The sequence below is a fragment of the Dendropsophus ebraccatus genome, chromosome 6 (genome assembly GCF_027789765.1).
Source record: "Dendropsophus ebraccatus isolate aDenEbr1 chromosome 6, aDenEbr1.pat, whole genome shotgun sequence".
NCBI lineage: Eukaryota > Metazoa > Chordata > Amphibia > Anura > Hylidae > Dendropsophus > Dendropsophus ebraccatus.
Window position 1 is genome coordinate 24822432 of NC_091459.1, and position 21583 is coordinate 24844014.

General features: G+C 42.5%; 1 protein-coding gene across 1 annotated transcript in view; it reads right to left on the reverse strand.

Annotated features, from left to right (window-relative positions):
• Positions 1 to 11231: 11231 nt before the first annotated feature.
• ME1 (malic enzyme 1) overlaps positions 11232 to 21583 on the reverse strand; it is a 157961-nt gene continuing 147609 nt past the window's right edge. Inside the window, exons 10-14 of the mRNA XM_069974700.1 lie at positions 17715 to 17820; positions 17487 to 17629; positions 15875 to 16048; positions 13177 to 13275; positions 11232 to 11553 (exon numbers count right to left, since the gene is read on the reverse strand). Of these exons, the coding sequence (XP_069830801.1) occupies positions 11386 to 11553; positions 13177 to 13275; positions 15875 to 16048; positions 17487 to 17629; positions 17715 to 17820 (690 nt within the window). The 3' untranslated portion in view covers positions 11232 to 11385. The remainder of the gene's footprint in view (positions 11554 to 13176; positions 13276 to 15874; positions 16049 to 17486; positions 17630 to 17714; positions 17821 to 21583) is intronic.

Genomic DNA, 21583 nt, shown 5'->3' on the forward strand with positions numbered 1-21583 from the left:
CCAATGAGCTAGCAGTGGCAATATTTATTATGCTTTATGGTTGCTGTAGTTATGCATATGATTAGGACAAACCTCCAGAAGAAATACCAAGCAGTCAGGTGGTCCCTGTGGCTCAGATCACTGCAACCCTAAATGATCAGCTGGTACATACATAGTTAATAAGATTGAAAAGAAGACAAGAGTCCATCAAGTTCAACCTGTGAGTCAATCAAAACCAGGAGTGGATTGAAAACACAGAAAGGATCTGTTCACACAATGTTGTAATTGAGTGGATGGCCGCCATATAATGGCAAATATTTGCTGTTATTTTAAAACAACGGCCGTTGTATTGAAATATTGGCCGTTATTTACCGTTATATGGCCGCCATCCACTCAATTTCAACATTGTGTGAACAGATCCTTTCTGTGTTTTCAATCCACTCCTGGTTTTGGTTGCTATGAGGACCTGACATGAGGATCAAATACTGCCTGAAATATACTGTGTGTGAACCCATTAAACCAGAGCAAATTTCCCATAAGAAATCACTGATATGCAGACAATTGGTTCCACACACTAAAAATAATGATTTTTAAAATTCTGAATAACATGTAGAACAGATGAAACAAACAATGAGAAACAGCTGAATATGTTATATTATAAGTTACTGTACAGTACAGCCATCAGCACGTGGAGTATAATGTACAGTAGGTGCATAAACCTGAAAAACACAGCAGCAGTTTATAGATACAGGATGGGACTGCAGATCCACATAATGTAGTAGCGTAGTACAACAGGCTAGGATAGAGAGGCAGGGCTGCTGTCAGTGGTCACATGACAGCAATGGGAAGTGGTATGTTCAGCCTGGACCAATCAGGAAGTGAGAATCACAGACCTGTGCAGGAGGACAGTGACAGAAACTTTTCTATACAGCGGTGTGAATGGCCGAGTGTAAGTGCAGGCACATTATAGCAGCATGTATAGCTGAGTGTGAGTGCAGGCACAGTATAGCAGCAGTGTATATAGCTACGTGTAAGTGCAGGTACATTATAGCAGGAATGGAGAGGATGGGAACACAATAGCTGAAAGACACTGCAGGAAGAATGAAGGAATGAGCAGGGCAGATGTGGAAACATAAATGCAGCACTCTCTGTCCGGGGAGAGAGGGGTTACAGCTATGGAGAGATTACCTCCACAGTCCTATCCCCTGATGCAAGCCCCAGCCTGAAGTGGATCTGCTATGATTTGGAAGGTGAGGGAGACTTCCTGGGTCAGAGTACAGGGCTGTAGACCCCGCTATACAGACCATGCTCCTCTCCTGCTCCCCCTCCCACCCAGTACAGGGAGCTCTTAAACCAAAGCAATGCTCTTACACCAAGTTACGAGTTTGAAAAACTGTGAGCTCTTCTTGCAAAACGCTCTTTATCCAAGTTACTCTTAAACCAAGGTACCACTGTACTTCTATTTAAAAAAAATCTCTAGCCTTCTAGTACTTATCAGCTGCTGTATGTCCTGCAGTAACTGGTGTATTCTTTCCAGTCTGACACAGTGCTCTCTGCTGCCACCTCTGTCCATAAAAAAACACAACAATCACTGAACTCAGGGAGAACAGTGAAAAATTCCAATGGAGTACTCATTTACCAGTCTCTATTGATTGTCCCATACAAAATTTAAATATGCAAAAAAGGGGTCCATGGAGCCTCAGTTACGAGTCTCAAAACACGGGAATAGCCAGATATCCCTCTCTCCAGAGAAGGAAGCCCATTGCCAAGGGGTGCCTTCCAGTGGGGAGAGCACCAAACCACCCTGATACGTAGTCCCTCAGGTCCTCACTCTGTTGCGAGCTTTGGGACCTAAATAGGAAAACACCAGGGTGGCCACTGTAAGTCAAAGTCTAATTCTGTGGCGAGTATAACGACATAAGACAAGGGTTACCAAGGCTAGGCATCCATCCACAGACTGCAGTTTCAGAGTATTTGCCCCTCATCAGTGTGGAGCAGGATTCTGGCTACTGGGGCAATGATGAATAGACCAACAAAACACAACAATCACTGAACTCAGGGAGAACAGTGAACCCCTTTTTTGCATATTTAAATTTTGTATGGGACAATCAATGGAGACTGGTAAATGAGTACTCCATTGGAATTTTTCACTGTTCTCCCTGAGTTCAGTGATTGTTGTGTTTTGTTGGTCTATTTATCATTGCCCCAGTAGCCAGAATCCTGCTCCACACTGACGAGGGGCAAATACCCCAAAACTGCAGTCTGTGGATGGATGCCTAGCCTTGGTAACCCTTGTCTTATGTCGTTATACTCGCTACAGAGTTAGACTTTGACTTACAGGGGCCACCCTGGTGTTTCCCTATTTAGGTCCCAAAGCTTGCAACAGAGTGAGGACCTGAGGCAGTAGTGGATTATAACAGGGGCGTTCCGGGCGGCAGCCCGGGGCCCTGAGCTCCTGGGGGGCCCATGACCACTCAAAAAGACTTATACTTTCAGTGGTGTACTGTCTCCTGGCTACACTTCCGCCATGATTTGCATAAAATCACAGTTTTTTATGGCAATTTTGCACAAATCAGGACATCATGACATTATCTATACTGTACTATGAATGCCAGGCTAGTGCTGCTATAGTTACAGTGGGGTGGGGGGGCCCAGGCTTGGTGAAAACCCGGGGGCCTATGGTAAAGGTTATCTGCCCCTGACCTGAGGGACTACGTATCAGGGTGGTTTGGTGCTCTCCCCACTAGGAGGCACCCCTTGGCAATGGGCTTCCTTCTCTGGAGAGAGGGATATCTGGCTATTCCCGTGTTTTGAGACTCGTAACTGAGGCTCCACGGACCCCTTTTTTGCACACCTCTGTCCATAATAAGAATTGTCCAAAGCAGGAAAGGTTTTCTATAGGGATTTAAAGTGACACTGTCGGTTTTCATATCTTATTTCATATAATACTTCATGGTGCTTGTTCAAGTAAAAAGTGTCCTTTTATCAACTGCAGATTGTATTAAGTGGGCGTGGCCTCACATCATTAGCGCCACTTAGCCCCGCCCACAACGGTGCAGTTTGTCCCGCCCCCTTGACGCCCATTGGTTGGCCGACATAAAGGGGTGGGGTCTAGACCTTTCGGCCAGCCTGTTCCAATGGCCGGTGAGGGGGCGGGGCCAACTGTGGTGTTGTGGGTGGGGCTAAGTGGCGCTAATGCCGCGAGGCCCCGCCGACTTAACACAATCTGCAGTTGATAAAAGATCACTTTTTATCTGAACAAGCACCATGACATATGATATAAAATAAGGTATGAAAACTGCTAAATTTACCTTTTACACCTGTGTAGAGATGTCAGAATTAGGGATGGTCCGAACCTGCCGAGGTTTGGGTTCGTATGAACCCGAACGCTCGGCATCAGATTTCCGCTATCAGATTCTACGGAGTGGGCAAATACAGTGGGAGGAAGGCCTGGAAAACTGCGATACAGCCTATGGCTATGGCTCTATCCCAGTTTTCCAGGCGCTCCTCCCGCTGGATCCGCCCGCTGCACGGAGCGGGCAGACAGCGGGAATCATCCCTAGTCAGAATGCAAAAAGGGGGTGACAGTGTCACTTTAAGACTGCTCTGGACAGTTCCTCTCTTGGACAGAGATGGCAGCAGAGAGCACTGTGTCAGACTGAAAAGAAAACACCACTTCCTGCAGGACATACAGCAGCTGATAAGTGCTCGAAGGCTTGAGATTTTTAAACAGAAGTAATTTACCCCTTTAAAGTCTGTCCTAACAAAAAAAATTGAATAAGAAGCTCAGTAAAATATTCAGCAAAATCATGCAACAAAGGAAACATTCGGTAACACAAGGAATCAATGGGTTCAAATTGTATCATGTGTTTCTATAAATCAGTTTTTGGTTTTGGATGCCCAAGTGCCACGTTTTAAGGCTGGCAAGTGACGGTGCCCCAATTAGGCCCAATGATATATTGTTACATGTACTTATAGCTGGTTGTCTGATCAAACTTTCCAGTTCTGTGTAATTGCTATAAGGTCCTGCCAAGTGTTTCTGCCTACATAACCTATCATTTTGCTGAGATAATCGTGAAATGGGACAGCTGGAGGTTTTTGGCATTTCTTGCCTTGAGCTACATGGATGTTTACAAATGATAAAGCTCATAGGGCACACATAGGCTTTGACCAATATTTAAGCCAAAATTCTTAAATTTTGAGATTTTAAACAGTCTCAGTACCCAGTGGTTATACAATGACATGGTGACACTGATGTATAGCATCTTGGAACTGCTGGAAACATAGAGAGCCAAAACGAAAACTTAAATCATGTTTGTGTTACATAAAGTGCATTAATCCCAGTAAGGGAATTCTCATAGCAGCTCCACACACTAGATTCCTTACATGCAAAACTTTACTTGCTGGAAAAATTCATAAAACACTCCATAGTATATCACTTCAGCATAGTAAACACATTTAAAGTAATGTGAGGGTGCCAGCGGAAGATTGGTTAGAGAACAGATATCTTTTCTGCAAAGTGAAGAATTTCCTCCTACAGTGTCTGGTTGGCTTCTACACCATGTAAGTGGTCCGATCATTTGGCACAAAATGCTTCATGTTGCCTTGTGACAATTTCTCCAGGATAAAAGCATTCTTCTACATCCTGGAAGCACAGATGGATATATAAAAGGTACCAGGTGTTTCCTTGACATAACAGCTATCTGATACAGCCTATGGCTATGTTCACACTACGTATATTTCAGTCAGTATTGTGGTCCTCATATTGCAACCAAAACCAGGAGTGGATTAAAAATACAGAAAGGCTCTGTTCACACAATGGTGAAATTGAGTGGATGGCCGCCATTTAATGGCAAATATTTGCTGTTATCTTAAAACAACAGCTGTTATATTGAAATAATGGCAGATATTTACTGTTATATGGCGGCCATCCACTCAATTTCACCATTGTGTGAATAGATCCTTTCTGTGTTTTTAATCCACTCCTGGTTTTGGTTGCAATACTGACTGAAATATACTGACTGAAATATACGTAGTGTGAACGCAGCCTATGGCTGTATCCATGTTTTCCAGGCAACCTTAGGGCTTTATCCAAGTTCAGCCACTGCTGCTAATCAAATGCCACCCACACAGGGATGGATGAAATCAAGCATGCTCGAGGTTCGCTCAACTCTTCTGACAGTCTCAGCAGTTTGGACGGTGAATTAAAGCTGTCAGATTCATTTTAAAGGGTATATGTCACTAGGTTTATTCCGCCTTAAATGAAAGCAGCATAAACTAGTGACAGAAATGCTGTTAGATTGGTGTATTACTGACATCATTCTGTTCAGCCGTTCTCCTAATATGCAGGAGAATAGCGTTCTTGCCACACCCCTCCCTCCGCCCTTCAGCTGCTGATTGACAGTTGACTGCCTATAGACAGCATAAATTGATAACTGCCAATCAGCAGCTGGTGGGCGGAGTTTTCTGCTTCTCATGAATATTCAGGACTACTGGGCTCATGCACATAATGGAGAGAACTACTTATTGTCCATGTTAGTCAGGAAGGTCTCTCTATATCAGCTGCACAGAACAATGTAAGTTATACCTCATTCTGTTCAGCTTTTCTGTCAATATTTTATCCTACCCTGAGATAGGACACCATAATCCTACTGACAGAGTCTCTTTACAAAGGAACGTGTCTTCTAAATTTGAGATATTGTTTAAAAATGTATTACATTTTTTGTAATACTATCTATGAAACAAAAATACTGAAATCTTGCAGTTTTCACTCTGACCACTAAGTGTTATAATAGACTGACACTTCCTGGTATGTATAGATCACCTTTCAGCAGTCTCCTTATCATCATAGGCAGCATTACAATGACTGGTCCCCTCCTCCTTCTGCATGCTAACTGATCTGCACACGTCACAGAGCATGCCTAGAACATTCTTCCACAGAACAGGTCAATGAGTCAGCTCAGGAGTGGAGTTGTTTTGTATGGTCCAAGTGGCTGCTGTAAAGCATTTCTCTAAGTCAAGTTAAGATGATAGCCCCCATTATAATTAACAGAAAAAAAATAATCTAAAATCAGAAAATAATAATATAAGAAAAGAGTATGTATCAGTATCTGGTTTGAATTAGTAAAATAATGGATGATGCATTCCTTTAAAGGGTGTATTCATATGTGGCAGATTTGTAGTAACGTATGGGACTTGCAGAAATTTGTGAGCATACCACCAAAATAACCCCGTTCATAAGAATGCCGATCATTTTTGCTAAATATCTGTGACCTTACTATAAAAGGCTCAGCCATCAATCAGATCAGTGGGGTGGAATGAGTCTCAGATGTTTGTAGGGGCCTTCTCTGAGGGTCTGCTTATTGTACATTATACCACCCCCACCATAGTCCTGGGAGTTGGACGGGTGTGATGTTCCTCCCAGAATTATGAAATTGCAACACCAAGAAGGACAAGCTGATGCCCGATAGACAAGGAGGCTTGAATGGAGATCTGTCCTCAGCAACTAGTTCCACATTTGTCTCATATGCAATCATAGTCTGGAGACCATGTGTGGCCATCACAGAGAACATCACACTGCTCCTACTCCTAGGATTATGACATAATGTAGGAGGGCCCCTGAAGTCTTCGTTTCCAGTACACTAACAGCTCGGCGTTACATTGACAACTATTTCAAGGAGTATTTTCATCTTAAAGGAAAAGTCCCACCAACTATGATATCTGCAGGCAGGAGGGATGGGTGTGAAAATAACAGACACCTGTCCCCTGTGCCTCGTAAGTGTCCCGCCCCAGTCACTGATTGGCTGAACGGACAATCACTCAGCTGGGGTTATGACATTGCAGCTAGCAGAGCTGCAGGACCCCGACTGCTGGAATGGGACCCAGTGGCCGCGCAACGAGGCACGGGGGACAGTATTGTATTGCCCCTCAAAGGTTATACAAATTCCCAATATACACTTATTACGGGAAATGCTTATAAAGTGCTTTTTTCCTTGCACTTACTACTGCATCAAGGCTTCACTTCCTGGATAAAATGGTGATGTCACGACCCAACTCTCAGAGCTGTGCGGGCTGTGGCTGCTGGAGAGGATGATGGCAGAGGGATGCTCAGTGTCCCTCCAGTGCCCTGTGTCCCTCAGTCTCCCCCTGCCATCATCCTCTCCAGCAGCCACAGCCCGCACAGCTCTGGGAGTCGGGTCATGGCATCACCATGTTATCCAGGAAGTGACATCACCACGTTATCCAGGAAGTGACATCACCATTTTATCCAGGAAGTGACATCACCATGTTATCCAGGAAGTGACATCACCATGTTATCCAGGAAGTGACATCACCATTTTATCCAGGAAGTGAAGCCTTGATGCAGTAGTAAGTGCAGGGAACAAAGTACTTTATGTGCATTTCCCGTAATAAGTGTATATTGGTGATTTGTATAACTTTTGAGGGGCAATACAATACTTTAAAAAACATTTTCGACGGACTTCCCCTTTAACTTGTCTGTTATTTTCACACCCACCCCGCCTGCCTGCAGATTTCAAAGTTAGTGTGACTTCTCCTTTAACTAATTTAGATAAAGATGTAGGGCTTGTCAAGTTTAATACATTTATCACATTTGCCTTCTTCTCCTCATATGCTTCTCTTTCCCCCTAATGTTGAAACCTTCTTTTTCAGGTTACCGACCACCACTCTGCTCTAAAAGCAGTGTTTGGACTGATATAAATAAATGGATATCATGTACATGTACGTGATATAATATATATATACTGTATATACTGAATCTCTGAAACAAAATGTGTTGGGGCTGTGGTCTAGGCGTAACCTGCCTAGAGTCCTGCCAGCAGCTCATTCTCTGGTTCAACTCCCTGTTGAAATTGAGTGAATGGTCACCATTTAACGGCAAATAATTGCTGTTATTTTAAAACAACGGCCGTTGTTTTGAAATGATGGCCATCCACTAAATTTTAACAGTGTTTGAACATAGCCTTTCTGTGTTTTCAATCCACTCCTGGTTTTGGTTGCAAAATACTGACCAAAATACTGTGTGGGAACATGGCCTTAAAAATGATACAACAATGAGGGAAAAAAAATAAAGACCTATATTTCATTTCCATCAGGTGATTTTAACCAAAGAATGAACTGCTGGCAGGTCTCTAGACAGGTGAGTTACCCCTAGACCACAGCTCCAACACATTCGGGGTAAGAGATTCAACTTTATCTAAGTGTTTCTTCCAGACATAACCTGCCTACAGAGGACTGATCTGCAATCAGAGACACTGGCTGACAGATGAGGGAGCAGGAGGCCGGACAGCATTGATTATTCATGAAGAAGAGGCAGGAGAAAGGAGTGGTGAGGGGGCTAGAGTGCGGCACAAACAACACTTTGACACTTTATTACAATAGGAGGCATGAGATCCATGAGGTCCATAATCCACTGCACGGAAAATTACCAAAAGGCACAATGCTTACTAGGGGACTGCCAGCTACAGCACACTGTTAGCACCTTAGGTAGGGCCTGGGATCAGACAGATTCCCTTTAAATAAATGCATATGGAAAAATATTTACCTTCATGAGCCCAACAGGTATAACTATCAGCCGAGATGGGAATACTCCTCAATATTTCTTTCTATACTTTATTATTTGCATATTATTAACATGTCTATTGATGTGATTTCTGTAACTCCGTGGCTTTTCCTTCTTGGTGTTGCAATTTCAATATTTAATAAATATATATATTTTTGACCTCATAGGTTGGGAGGATTGCTGGATAAACAAGATAAATGGTACTGAACACTCCTATTCTGCAGCATTCCTTTCTAATTGGAATCTCATTGGGTGGGCTACACAATAGAAAATACATTTATTACTTTTTATAACATGTTTAGAACGCTGAACACATCCTGTAGTCACAGAGCATTACATGTGTTTACAGAAAGGGAACTTCATAAGGGTGTAGCCTGAAGACGCAGCACAACTGGCCTGTTAAACAGATGTGTAAGGAGCTGTCAATGTAATAGTAGCATACAAGCTGGGTGACTATATGCTTTACTGAGTATACTAAGATGGTTGTGATCTATTATGAGTAGTTCTATATTGTGATCAAACTCCGTTATCAATATGCCGGGATGTCTGTCTGATCTGTGTTATTAGTCTGGCCCTTCATTGGGAAACCTAATCCTTTTGGAAATCTGGTATCTGCTGGTTAGAAAATTTTTATGGATTCCTGCTTTATATATATTCAAAAAGAAGTCCAGCCAGGGACAAGATTTTTCTAACAGCAGGGACATGGGGGAACATAAAAAACGACACCAACTCAACTTACCTCTCGCTGGGCCTCTCCAGCGCTGGATCACCGTTCCAGGACCCCCGCCAGGCTCCAAGATCTCCACTATAGCCATTGTCACAACCCGGCTGATGAACTGGCCGCTCAGCCAGTCAGTGACTGGGCAGGAGGTCATCACAACTCCGGCGGGGGTCCAGGGTCCTGTCTCCCCATCGGGGAGAGGTAAGCAAAAGTTTTTGGTTTTTTTTCCCCTTGTCGCCTGTCAGATTTTTGACACGGCCAGACTTCTCCTTTTAGTTCCATAATGAGTATTTGGAGACTTAGTAATGTGGGTTTTTTTTACCTGCTAGGACCTCTAAGTGATAAACTGCAATATGTGTTCCTTTCCCCTACACCTCCATTACAGGGCTGATAGCATTACACAGCTCTCAATGTTGACTTTCCACATGTTGAAAAATCCTGATCACGCGTAACAGAAGCGGCAGCAGCAGACCACTGGTGAATTATTGGACAACTAAGGATCGTTTAGGTAGCCCCTCTAGCTGCTCAACCCACACCGTCTGTGTGTGTATATTAGCACAGGCAGCGAGCAGGAAACGAGGGGGGAAGCGAGCACTGGCCTAGGCTTTATCGAACATCGGGAAAAGCTAGGTTTGATCAAACTCGAACCTAGCCGGAACTTCCGCATATGATTGCTGATGTCTTCACGGTCTGTGCGGAAGGAGGAGACATCCCGGGGACCGCCTGGAATTCCGGGATTCAGCCTAGGTAATAGGCTGTATCCCGGAATTCCAGACCGTGAAAGCAACTAAATGCAATTAGCAATTAAATGCGAAAGGTCCGGCTAGGTTCAAGTTCGATCAAACCTAGCTTTTCCTGATGTTTGATCAAGCCTATCTCCACCCTGGCTAACAGATAAGTACACAAATCCTTTATACAGTAAGACATGAATTGTTCAGAATATAAGCTTAAAATGTACCAGTCGTTATAACTTTTAAAATCTAAATCAACAGTAGATGTGATCTAAAGCAAGTTTGCAATATACATTCATTATTTTTGTTTTTGTTATCATGCTGTAAAACAGAGCTGTACTTACCAGAAATCCAGGTCCAGTCTCCTGAAGGCAGATATTCTGACTTGTGCTGATTGAAAAAAAAAACTAAACACAGGAATTCCGGGCAGTACAGAGAGTCACGGCTCAATGTGTCAATCAATCACATGACTGCCTTCTCTCTGTGAGCGCTCAGATGGCCTGGGATACACGAAACTTCCTGTTTTTTGACAAAACAAAAACAGGAAATGCTGTGTTTTCCATGATAACTAAACAAGAATAATGAATGTAAATTGCAAACTTACTTTATATCACATCTACTTTTGGTTTAAATTTTGAAAGTTATAATGACAGCGACACTTTAAGGCCATGTTCACCCAACGTAAGTTTTGAATTAATCACAGCCGTTGTTGCCGATTCGCAGAGAGAATGCCGTCCGGAGTGTATACACATAAGGAGAGATTTATCAAACATGGTGTAAAGCGAAACTGGCTCAGTTGCCCCTAGCAACCAATCAGATTCCACCTTTCATTTTCCAAACAGTCTGTGAGGAATGAAAGGTGGAATCTGATTGGTTGCTAGGGGCTATTGAGCCAGTTTCACTTTACACCATGTTTGATAAATCTCCCCCATAGTATACACAGTGTTTTGCGCTGTGTGAACATGGCCTAAGAATGTTGCAGAAGAAGAGTACCTGTCATTAGAAAAACTTTTGACCTATGATTAATAACTTTAATATGCCAGTCTGCCTGAACGCTCAGGGTGTATGTTTATCTGTGACACTAATATAAATGCTAAGTGTTAAACATGTACCCCTTATATTCCAGAAGATAGATGGTGTCTGCCTTGTATCAATATTAGTACAGCTGACTGCTGCTTCATATTGCGGCAATGTAATAATGAGTAGAGAGATTGCAGAATAGCTTCAAGCACCGCATTGCATTTTTATTTGAAGTCTCATTTATAAAATTACTACTTTCATTTCTAAGTTAATACAAAAAGTGTTTCCCGACATTTCATAATGTTTTTACGGAGAAGAATCAATCTGACCCCTGTTGTTTGGTGTTATTGTGTCTAGACAGTGACGGTCTGAACCTTCATTGCTTCTTCAGGCCAAGAGTAGGAATCCACTGCAAACTGGTCATAGTCCGTGCTGTACATCTGGGAGCGCACAAACGCCTCCTTATCCTCGGGCTCCGGAAAGACAGATGCCGTATTGTCCTTGTAGGCATTCTCTACAATCTGGAAATACATAGGATTATAAACTTTCAAACTAACATCCATCATAACCGCAAATGATCTATGACTCCGGCCGCAGATACATCAATCACACGGTGTATACTGTCACATCTCGCATTACTGGATTTATCAAAAGTTTTATTTGGAAATGTTCCAATCTTTGGCTTTGTGTGTGATGGAATTAAAGGGGTTCAAGTGAATGTGAGCTGCGCCACCACCTCTACACTACAGTGAATGGAGCCAACTACTTCTAGTCCTGGTCACTGTGTAGTGTGGTTGCTGGGACTCTCCCAAACAGCAGATCAGCAGGGGTGCCAGGTGTCAGCACCCTGCCAATCAGCAATTGTTAGCCATCACTCACATTAGCACAGAAAACCCCTTAAAGGGTAAATTCACACGGGCGGATCCGCCGGGAGTCTCACGCACGAAATCCGCAGCTAATCCGCAATACACGTATTAATAATAATAAGAATAATACGTGTATTGCGGATTAGCTGCGGATTTCTTGCGTGAGACTCCTGGCGGATCCGCCCGTGTGAATTTACCCTAATGCATACTTAAAGGGGACATATCAGCAGGTTAGATTCAACTATTGCACTGGAGATCCCGAGGAGGAAGGTATGTGTCTTACCTTCCTTCTTGGCGCTACTCCGGTGCAGTTAGTCGCGTGCTCCACGATCTGGTGAGACCGCTAGGAGCACTGGGGCACCAGTTCCGAGCACTGCCCACCTCCATAACGCCAATTCGGCCCACTCCATTCATTATCTTGGGGCAGATCGGCACTATGGGGGTAGGCAGTGCTCCTAACAGTCTCACCAGACCGTGGAGCACACAACTATATGTACCGGAAGGGTGTCTCCGGTGCAGTAGAGAGCTATCAGCAGGTTTGATTCATCTAACCTGCTGATAGTTCCCCTTTTACTGCATTTCACAGATTTTTGGTGCAGATTAGCCTCATTCAAAAGATAATCTCAACTCACACATCTTTCATTTTCCTAATGAACTTACTAGGGAAGTCAAAATCCACAGCAATTCTGGAAAATCGGCAAAAAATCTGCAGCATGTGAATATACGCTAAGGTGGGGGTGAAAGGGTGGGCTCAGAAGTCAGACTGGTAACCATTAGGACGGCAGCGGTGGAGACAAAGTATAATTTCTTCTTTAGGTTTAGATAGGGTTCTATTACATGGAGCGATTTTTAACGACTAACGATAAACTATTGCAAATGAGATTGTTTATCGTTAACCTGAAATCGTTCACCATATTACACAGAACGATAATTGTTAGTTACGATCGATACTATGATCGTTTACTCCTTCTGATTTCAGCAAAACAATGAACAATGTGCAATTACACTGAACGATTAGTGAAAAAATGTGGAACTTGAGCGAACGAAAATGGAATTACAGCGAACGATTAACGATAATTTTAGGTTCAGATCTAAATCAACGACCAATGACATACGAACAATTTTTCAATCGTTGCCTGCAATTACACAGAACGATTATCATTTAAATTCGAACGATTTAACGATTTTTCTCACGATAATCGTCCCATGTAATAGGGCCCTTAGCTCGAGCTAACAATTATGTGGCACATTATCCTGCACTAGTACTGTAGTACTTACCTTAACAGCTATCTTTACAGAAACTTCTTGTATTGTCTGTAGTGGCGGGTAAAGACGTCCCTCTTCCAAATGTTTATCAGAAACCTGTTGAGCTATGACCTTGTTAAGAAACAATAAAAAAAAATCCCTTAGTCAATATCAATACAAATTTCTGATAATAGTTTCTTATGCTTTACCATATACAGTGCCGCTCATCATTACTGGCACCCAGCTTAAGTACATAATGTGGACTATTTCCTGAAAAAATGAATCACGTGAAGCAGCTTCTTTGGTTGGAGCACTCGTGTTAAATACATGAGAACAAATGATAAAAAAAAACTATTTAGAACATAAAACAATGGGAGGGAAAGTAGAAAATGGAAAATCAGTGCCCATCTGACACAAATTAGCCAATGAATAATGACTTTAGTGTATAAAAAACGCTACATGTTAGTCCCTGTTCCACTATGGTGAAGACACAGGAGCTAACTGAGGACATCAGAATTGCTATTATTGGCAAACACAAGACTTCCAAAGGGTATGAGGCCATCTCCAAAAACTTTATTATCCCAATCTCAACAGTGCGTAATGTTATTAAGAAGTTTGAATAAGCAAAAGAAGGAGCCTCATTTAAGAGTCTGAAAACACAGGACTAGCCAGATATCCCTTCGGGAAGAACCCAGCTGAGGGGTGGCTCCTGTAGGGAAAACCACCAAAACCATCAAATTAAGCGGCCCTATGAGTCAATGTAATGACAAGGGAAAAACCAAGGCCAGGTATCCATCCACAGACAGCTGTTTTGGGGTGTTGCCCCTCATCAGTGTGGAGCAGGATTCTGGCTAGGTATCAGCAATGCTCAGTAGAGCCATAAGAGAAACAGATCACTGATCTCAGGTAGACCAGCCAGACGGTAACACTGCCGTCTGCCGGTTAAAGCACTCAATGCAGTGAAACACAAGACTTCCACTCAATGCAGGTAAACACAAGACTTCAAAAGGGCATGAGGCCATCTCCAAAAGCCTTATTATCCCTGTTTCAACAGTGCGCAATGTTTTTAAGTAGTTTGTCAAGCATGGAACCATCAAGAACCTCTCTGGTTGAGAGGGGGGGGGGGGGAGAAAATTTGGACAAGAGTTATCATTAAAGGTTGGTGAGAATGGTGGAAAAACACCGCGTCAAACATCCAAAGACGCGAAGGCCAACCTGGAACAGTCTGGGGTCATGGTTTCAACAAGTGTGATGATGACACAACACTGGCTCTTGTCGCCGTTATCACTACAATCAAAAAGCATGCATTAAAGCAACTTTGCTGTTAAGGAAATGTACCCATATTATATTTGAATGTAAAAGGGGTTATCCAGTGCTACAAAAACATGGCCACTTTCTCCCAGAGACAGGACCACTCTTGTCTCCAGTTTGGGTGCAGGTTTTGTTACTCAGTTCCATTGAAGTGAATGGAGCTTAATTGCAAACCACACCTGAACTGGAGGCAAGAGCTGTGCTGTCTCTGGAAGAAAGCGGCCTTTTTGTTGTAGCACTGGATAATCCAAACATGGCTCTAAACCCATCATAAAGCTGTGCTCTCAGCATTAGCCTCCAAGTATCAGCTTGAGGATGTCTTTTTTTCTTGCCCCAATAAGAATGATTATTAGTAAATAAAGACTGTATCTTGCCGACAGTCATTTTGCCACTTCCTCCGCTCCCTGTCGTTATAGTAACAGTCCCTTTATTGTCAGCAGAAAGGCCTGGCATTCAGGTGTTTCTATTGCAAAGCCAAATAAACCAGTGCGTAACTTTGATTTGCGGTGATAAATGTAAGGTATTTCAAGCTGTAATACCTACTAATTGTAGACAATTTCATTGTGATGACAAGCAATGTTCCCTGATTTTATGAGTTTTACCAAGCAGCACAAAAAAAAACCTCAAGGATTTTACGAACTAATGAAATAGTTTTGGCAAAGCAACCTGGATGCCATACTAGCTCCATAGATAATCCCATTAAAAATGTGTTCTGGAGAAAACTATGCTGGATGAAAGCCAAGACGTGCACGTGCTGCCTATCATTAGCTGGAAGCACAAAGCGCTAAGAAAACTAACATACCTAAATCAGCTTCAGAAACTGCGGAAAATCCTGAATATGAACAGATTCTTCTTATCGGGACATCTGACTCATAATTCATACAAAAATCAGACAAGAGACCCTAGAGTCTGGTCTATGTTAAAGGAGAAGTCCGGCCATTTTTAAGAAACACAGCAGCCGCCAGGGGCAGGGGGGCAATTTAATAACGAGTCCTAAGTTACCTCTCCCTGATCTTACGGTGAGTGGTGGGACCGGCCTCCTAAGCAACTAGGCGTTGCTCCCACTAGCCAGAATCCTACTCCACACTGATGAGGGGCAAAAACCCTGAAACAGCTGTCTGTGGATGGATACCTTGCTTGGGTGGTTTCCTTGACTGGAGACATTCCTTGGCTTAGTTGTTTCTTCCCGGAGGAAGGTCTGGTTAGCTCACTGACGTCGAGACACTTGATGGTGTCTCTGCAGTGTTTTTTTGCATACATATAAAACATAACATGATGTTTCTACAGGAGAACGGTGCCACTTACATGGTATGGGGAAAAACACCTTAAATAGAAAAAAAAAGTTTAATTCTATAACTTGAAATTGAGCTTGTTGTGTGCTGCCAGCGAGCCCTCATGTCACAGCCTGGGTGTTGCTTACCTCAGCGGTAGTCAGAAAGATGTCATCGCTTATATGTCTCACACCACAAGCAACCACTCCAAGAGCGACTCCTGGGAACACATAGGAGTTGTTACCCTGCCCTGGGTATAGCGTTTGTCCATTTGGGAGTGTGAAAGGATCAAAGGGACTTCCGCTTGCAAAAATACCACGGCCCTGTTGATAAGACAGAGTTATAAAATGCCAAGATATATATAAATTAAGTTTATTAATTAAGTTGGCTCGGTTCCCTCTGCTTCTACACAGGAAACAGAGACAATTGCTTTTGGCTCAGTTCTCACTGTAGTGCAGTCAGGTGTCCCCACTGTTCAACTATTGATAGCGTATACTGTGAATGGGCTATCAATTTTTTTATCATGGAAAATCTGCAGCAAAAGGTAGCCGTATACTGTCTAATTACGGATCCATAATTACAGACAGTATGAAACCTATTGATTCCCATGTGGCAATGTACACAAGTGCATAAAAATAGGACTTTTGCAGTCAGTATTTGCGGAACAGACTTGCCCGTATGCCTAGAAGTCAAGGGGTCATGAAAATTGCAGATGGCATTTGTGAATTGTTAGCCTGGCTACCCCTGGGGGTTCAAGTGGTTGTGACAGGCTTGTAACATTTCATTTCTATTTAGGCCTGGGTCCACACTACATTTTTGCAGTCTGTTTTTTTTATCTGTTTTTGAGAAAAAACTATTTGTGTGCAATCCATTTTGATCTGTTTTTCCATTGACTTCCGTTATAAAAAAAAAGGATCAAAATGGATGCTTTTTTTAAGCGTACACAAAAATGTGGTTGACACGCATCCGTTTTTTCAAAAAAACGAACTGCAAAAATGTAATGTGTATATGTATATATATATATATATATATATATATATATATATATATGTAGGCTCAGTGATGTGGCCAAAGGCAGAATCCTGCCTGCAGCCACAAGAGTGACTGGCAAAGCAGAGAGCCAATGGTTGCTTGTTCTGTCAGTCCACTGTTTTTAATTATAAAGGCCCATTAGGAGCCCTTATGGATGAATACATGTGTGTAAGTGACCAAAGTTCAGAAAACTAGCTTTACTGCTGGTGCACTGATAACCCCTTACCTCTGGAGCTCTGCACATTTTCCTACTTGACCAGCTGGAGAACCGAGGTCAGGGGTTATCAGTGCAGTGAAACAGAGATATCTTTGTCTTCTGCTTGTTAACCCTTTTTTCATGTTGCAGCATGTAAGTAAACATTGGATCGCTTACACACTGCAGTACATAAGGGGTTAAGCAGAAGGACACAGGACACTCTCACCTTCTCCCCCAGGGGTCCCCTTTGCTCCACATGCTCCATAGCAGCTACCTACCCTGTCTCTATGGTAGCTACGCCACTGAATCCATTAAAACGCACACAGATCTACTTCCACTGGCTATATTTATGAGACCAGCCACATTTTAGAACTCTAACTCATTGCTTACTGTGCAGACTAGATGAAAAACCTAACCTATTGTATACATCAGATGCATTAAGGTATTCCTAAGACACTATGGAAATAAAAACAGCATCCCTTCCATCAGCCTCCAGACACTACTATGACACATAAGTTAATGTATAATATTACCTCTGTCAGCCTGTAGCATTGTTCTGCAGTGCACTCCGCTTTACTTGTCGGATTGCTGAGCGCAAATATTATGGGTCGCTTATTAAATTCCGCCATGTCTTTTATAATCTGCTCTGTGAAGGCTCCGCCTATTGCCGCGACCCCTGAGGATAAAGAGCAGACGTTATTACTAGAAAACAGACAAGGTAAGAACAAGAAAACAATATGGAATTATACTTTGACTTTCACCTATAAGAGCTGTTGGTTTAATCTCTTTAACCACATCCTCCAAACTCTTCATCTCAGCATGTGACTGGGCATAGCGTTCTTTTTCGTGGGTCAGAGATGATCTGCCCTGTTAAAAAGATATTAATTATATACTGTATATTGATTTTACTTGAGCATATATTATAGATGGCTATTGGCAGTATGAAAAATAAAATCAGGCATACTCACTTATCCCACTCCCCTGCAGCTCTCAGTGTGACATCATCCAGTCCCTGACTCATCCTTTTACCTCCTACTTCTGTATCAGTAAAAACGCCTTGCTCAGCCAATCACAGACTGTAATGGATTCTGTCCTTATTTAGTGATTGGCTGAGCAGGCCCTCATTGCTAACACAAGTTTGTCTCAGAAGTTGTAACTGGGGGACTGGATGATGATGCTACGGGGAGTGCGATAAGTGAGTATGCCTTTTTTTTTCATTATCTTATAATTTTCTGGCATATATAATTTTTTTGTTTTTGTTCTGCACTAGGGACAAATTTGTAGCGTACTGCAGATGACGTCTGTGAACATAATATTCGGTAATAAAAAAAAAACCCTGAATGTGCGCATGACACCTAAGATGAGACCTCACTATAGTATATTTCAAAGCTGGCGCATTCATGCACCTTCCAGTAAAGGCGCAGGTCTGTTGTGCCATTCACTAACTGGAGTAGATGAATGTAACAAAAAAGAAAAAAAACTACTCCATTGGTATATGCATGTGTCTAAATCTGATGTGCACGCTTTATTAGTGAATAGTCCAGTAGATGGCGCTATGGTCTGACAACAAATTCCGGCATTGCTTATACCCTACACATTATAACTATAGTTAGATAGCGTCTGCTATTTTAAGCAAAATCTGCATTTTTAAAAAATAATTTTAGAATTACAGCAGAGGTTACTAGCGGTCAGGCACATAAGTCATATATATAGTCAGGCCCCATACTATGTTTCCTGGGTCTCCTTCTGATTAAAATAACTGATGATGAGGCAAATGTACAGCTAATCCTTGTTATTATAAGAGACACATGCAGGAAATGACTTAGATAGGAAAATACACATATACAACAAACACAGATACCACCAGGAAAGAACGAGACAACAAAAATGATAGAATACATGTGAGGACACCGTGAGGCATCATTCACACACACAATTAGATCAGCATTTTGTCAGAGTGGTTTTACTAGCATTTTGGTGATGGTTTTATTTTGTAACATTTAAAGCATCCATTTTTCATCATTCTTTAAAAATCATATAGAGTAGTCTATAAGTTAAATGCCACACATAACAAACCTGGCGTATACTACTTTAAAAAAAACAACAACACTATTTTTGTGTGTGAGTATAAACAGGATTTTTGCTTAAAACATACAAATATATATATATATATATATATATATATATATATATATATATATATATATATAAAAATATAGCTTTGTCTACTACTTCTGGTATTGGGTATTTAAAGGTGAAGTCTCGCATTTTCTAAAACCCAGCCTCCTGCAGGGGGAGAAATTGATCACAATTATTAACTTACCTCTCCTCGTGCCCTCGGTGAGCGGCAGGCTCCAGGACCTCTGGGGTGTCCATGTCACAACCCGGCTGATCTTATGGCTCTACTAGGCATTGCTCCCACCTAGCCAGAATCCTGCCCCACACTGATGAGGGGCAACACCCCGAAACAGCTGTCTATCGATGGATACCTGGGCTTGTTTTTTTCCCTTGTCATTACATTGATTTATAGGGCCACATAATATAGTGGTTTTGGTGGTTTCCCTACAGGAGCCTTCTCTTGGCTGGGCCCTTCCCGGAGGGATATCTGGCTACTCCGGTATTTCGAGACTGCTAAAAAAGGCTTCAAGGGCTCATTTTTTGCATAATCATTTTGGAGGACACGGGGGGGGACCTGAAGACACGACACAGCAGAGGCTGGAGAGCAGGGCGGGGGCAGATATTGTCCTACACCCACCTCTGTGACACAGTCAGCCCAAAACAAATAACGTTTTTACTAAAGGCGTCAGATCACACAGCGTTGCTAAAGGTAAGTATGCAATGCTGTGGAAACTGGCAGAAAAAAAATGACGTAGCAGGAGCAGGACACAGCTATGTGCAGGCATCAGGACAGGTGACTAGAACGTCTTTTTTTATTTCCCCCCACCCCCTGCCCGCAATGATTTTTTCCCACCGCTCCCCTGCCGGACATTGATAATGAATCAATAACAACAAGAATAAAAGGGCTCTCTATATGCATATCTCACAGGGAGTGCAAAGCTATCTCAGATATGCAAAGTACCACACAATAAAAAAACTAAGAGAAATAATAATTATTCCGATTAAAAATAATTCTTATTCAACATACATGACTAAAACCAAAACTGTATCTCTTAAAGGGGTTATCCAGCGCTACAAAAACATGGCCACTTTCCCTCTACTGTTGTCTCCAGTTTGGGTGGGGTTTTAAAACTCAGTTCCATTGAAGTAAATGGAGCTTAATTCCAAACCAAACCTGAACTGGAGACAACAGTAGGGGGAAAAGTGGCCATGTTTTTGTAGCGCTGGATAACTCCTTTAAAATATTATATTTGCAGTATAAATTAAAAACTCTGGGGGAAGATCATGGTACGTTTGACGAAGATGGATATTGAAACATGCTTTTCTATGGCAGTAACACTGCAGTGGGGGTGCCACAGGATCGGCAGGCGGAGCAGATCGGCAGGGCTACGGCTTCACTTTAAGGATTAACTTCTTTTTTTTAAAGCTCTGACTATTACAGCTACAGCTAGCAAATAATGTCAGCCTGTTTAAAGTGATAACTACCCCATCCACAAATCACGGCTCACTGTATTGAGTTGGTAAGAGGAGCCCGTATATACTAATTATTGCAGACCTATCAGGATATAATACTGGCAACTTATGGTGTTTTAATAGACTCCAGCTTTCAGATACCCAGTGCCAAGTCCTATGCTAAATCCATCCCAAAGCCATCACTGCTGGCACAGCACCCGTCTAAATTCTGCTGGCCAATGGAAAATGGAATGGATTACCCGTCTGCGTTGTAGGTGGGTGGCAGTAATGACACTTCTTGCTTTCAGGAACTCATTATGAGGTTTCCAGGAGTCAACTGTTATAAGATCTAGTGATCTAAGCCCCGAATATTGAAAAAGTGACATATTCTACTTCTGGGGGAAGGCAATATCATGTAGCGTGTTATAAAACATTTCATAATATGTCACTAGGGTCCTCATAAGAAGAGAACTGGAAATTTTCATAGGTCTGAGGAACTGAGGAAGGTGTGGCCGCTTCACACATCCGTGAGGCATTTAGTATGTAATGTGCCCCATCGGCTTTATATGTAATTTAGCTGTCTACCTCTTTATTCTTACCCTCCATTTTATAGATGTAACCTACTGTTCATTCAGCTCCCTGCCACAGGCCTTCTAAATCCTTAAAGGTCATCTCTGCATGTTTTTATATTTAGTTTTAGGATCCCAGGTGGTAGCACGGGTAACTTAAAGTGAATCTGTCACCTACGAAATGCTGACTGGAATGGCAGCATTACAGTATACAGCTTAAAGTGACTCTGTATCCACCAACCCAAACTCCAAAATTGCTAGTACCATCCATTTGATGAGAGTAAATTCTTACCAGCCGTGTCTTTTAGGCTATGTTCACACTACGTGTGAGACCGGCCGTTCTGTGACCCTGGCCGGGTGATTTTTTCCGGCCGCAGAGCTCTGATGCAGGCGCATCAGCGTGTGCCCGCATCAGAGCTTCCCATAGCACACAGTGAAGCGAGTGGCCGGAGCCGCTCGCTTCACTGTGTGCACTGACAGGTCTTTCTGCG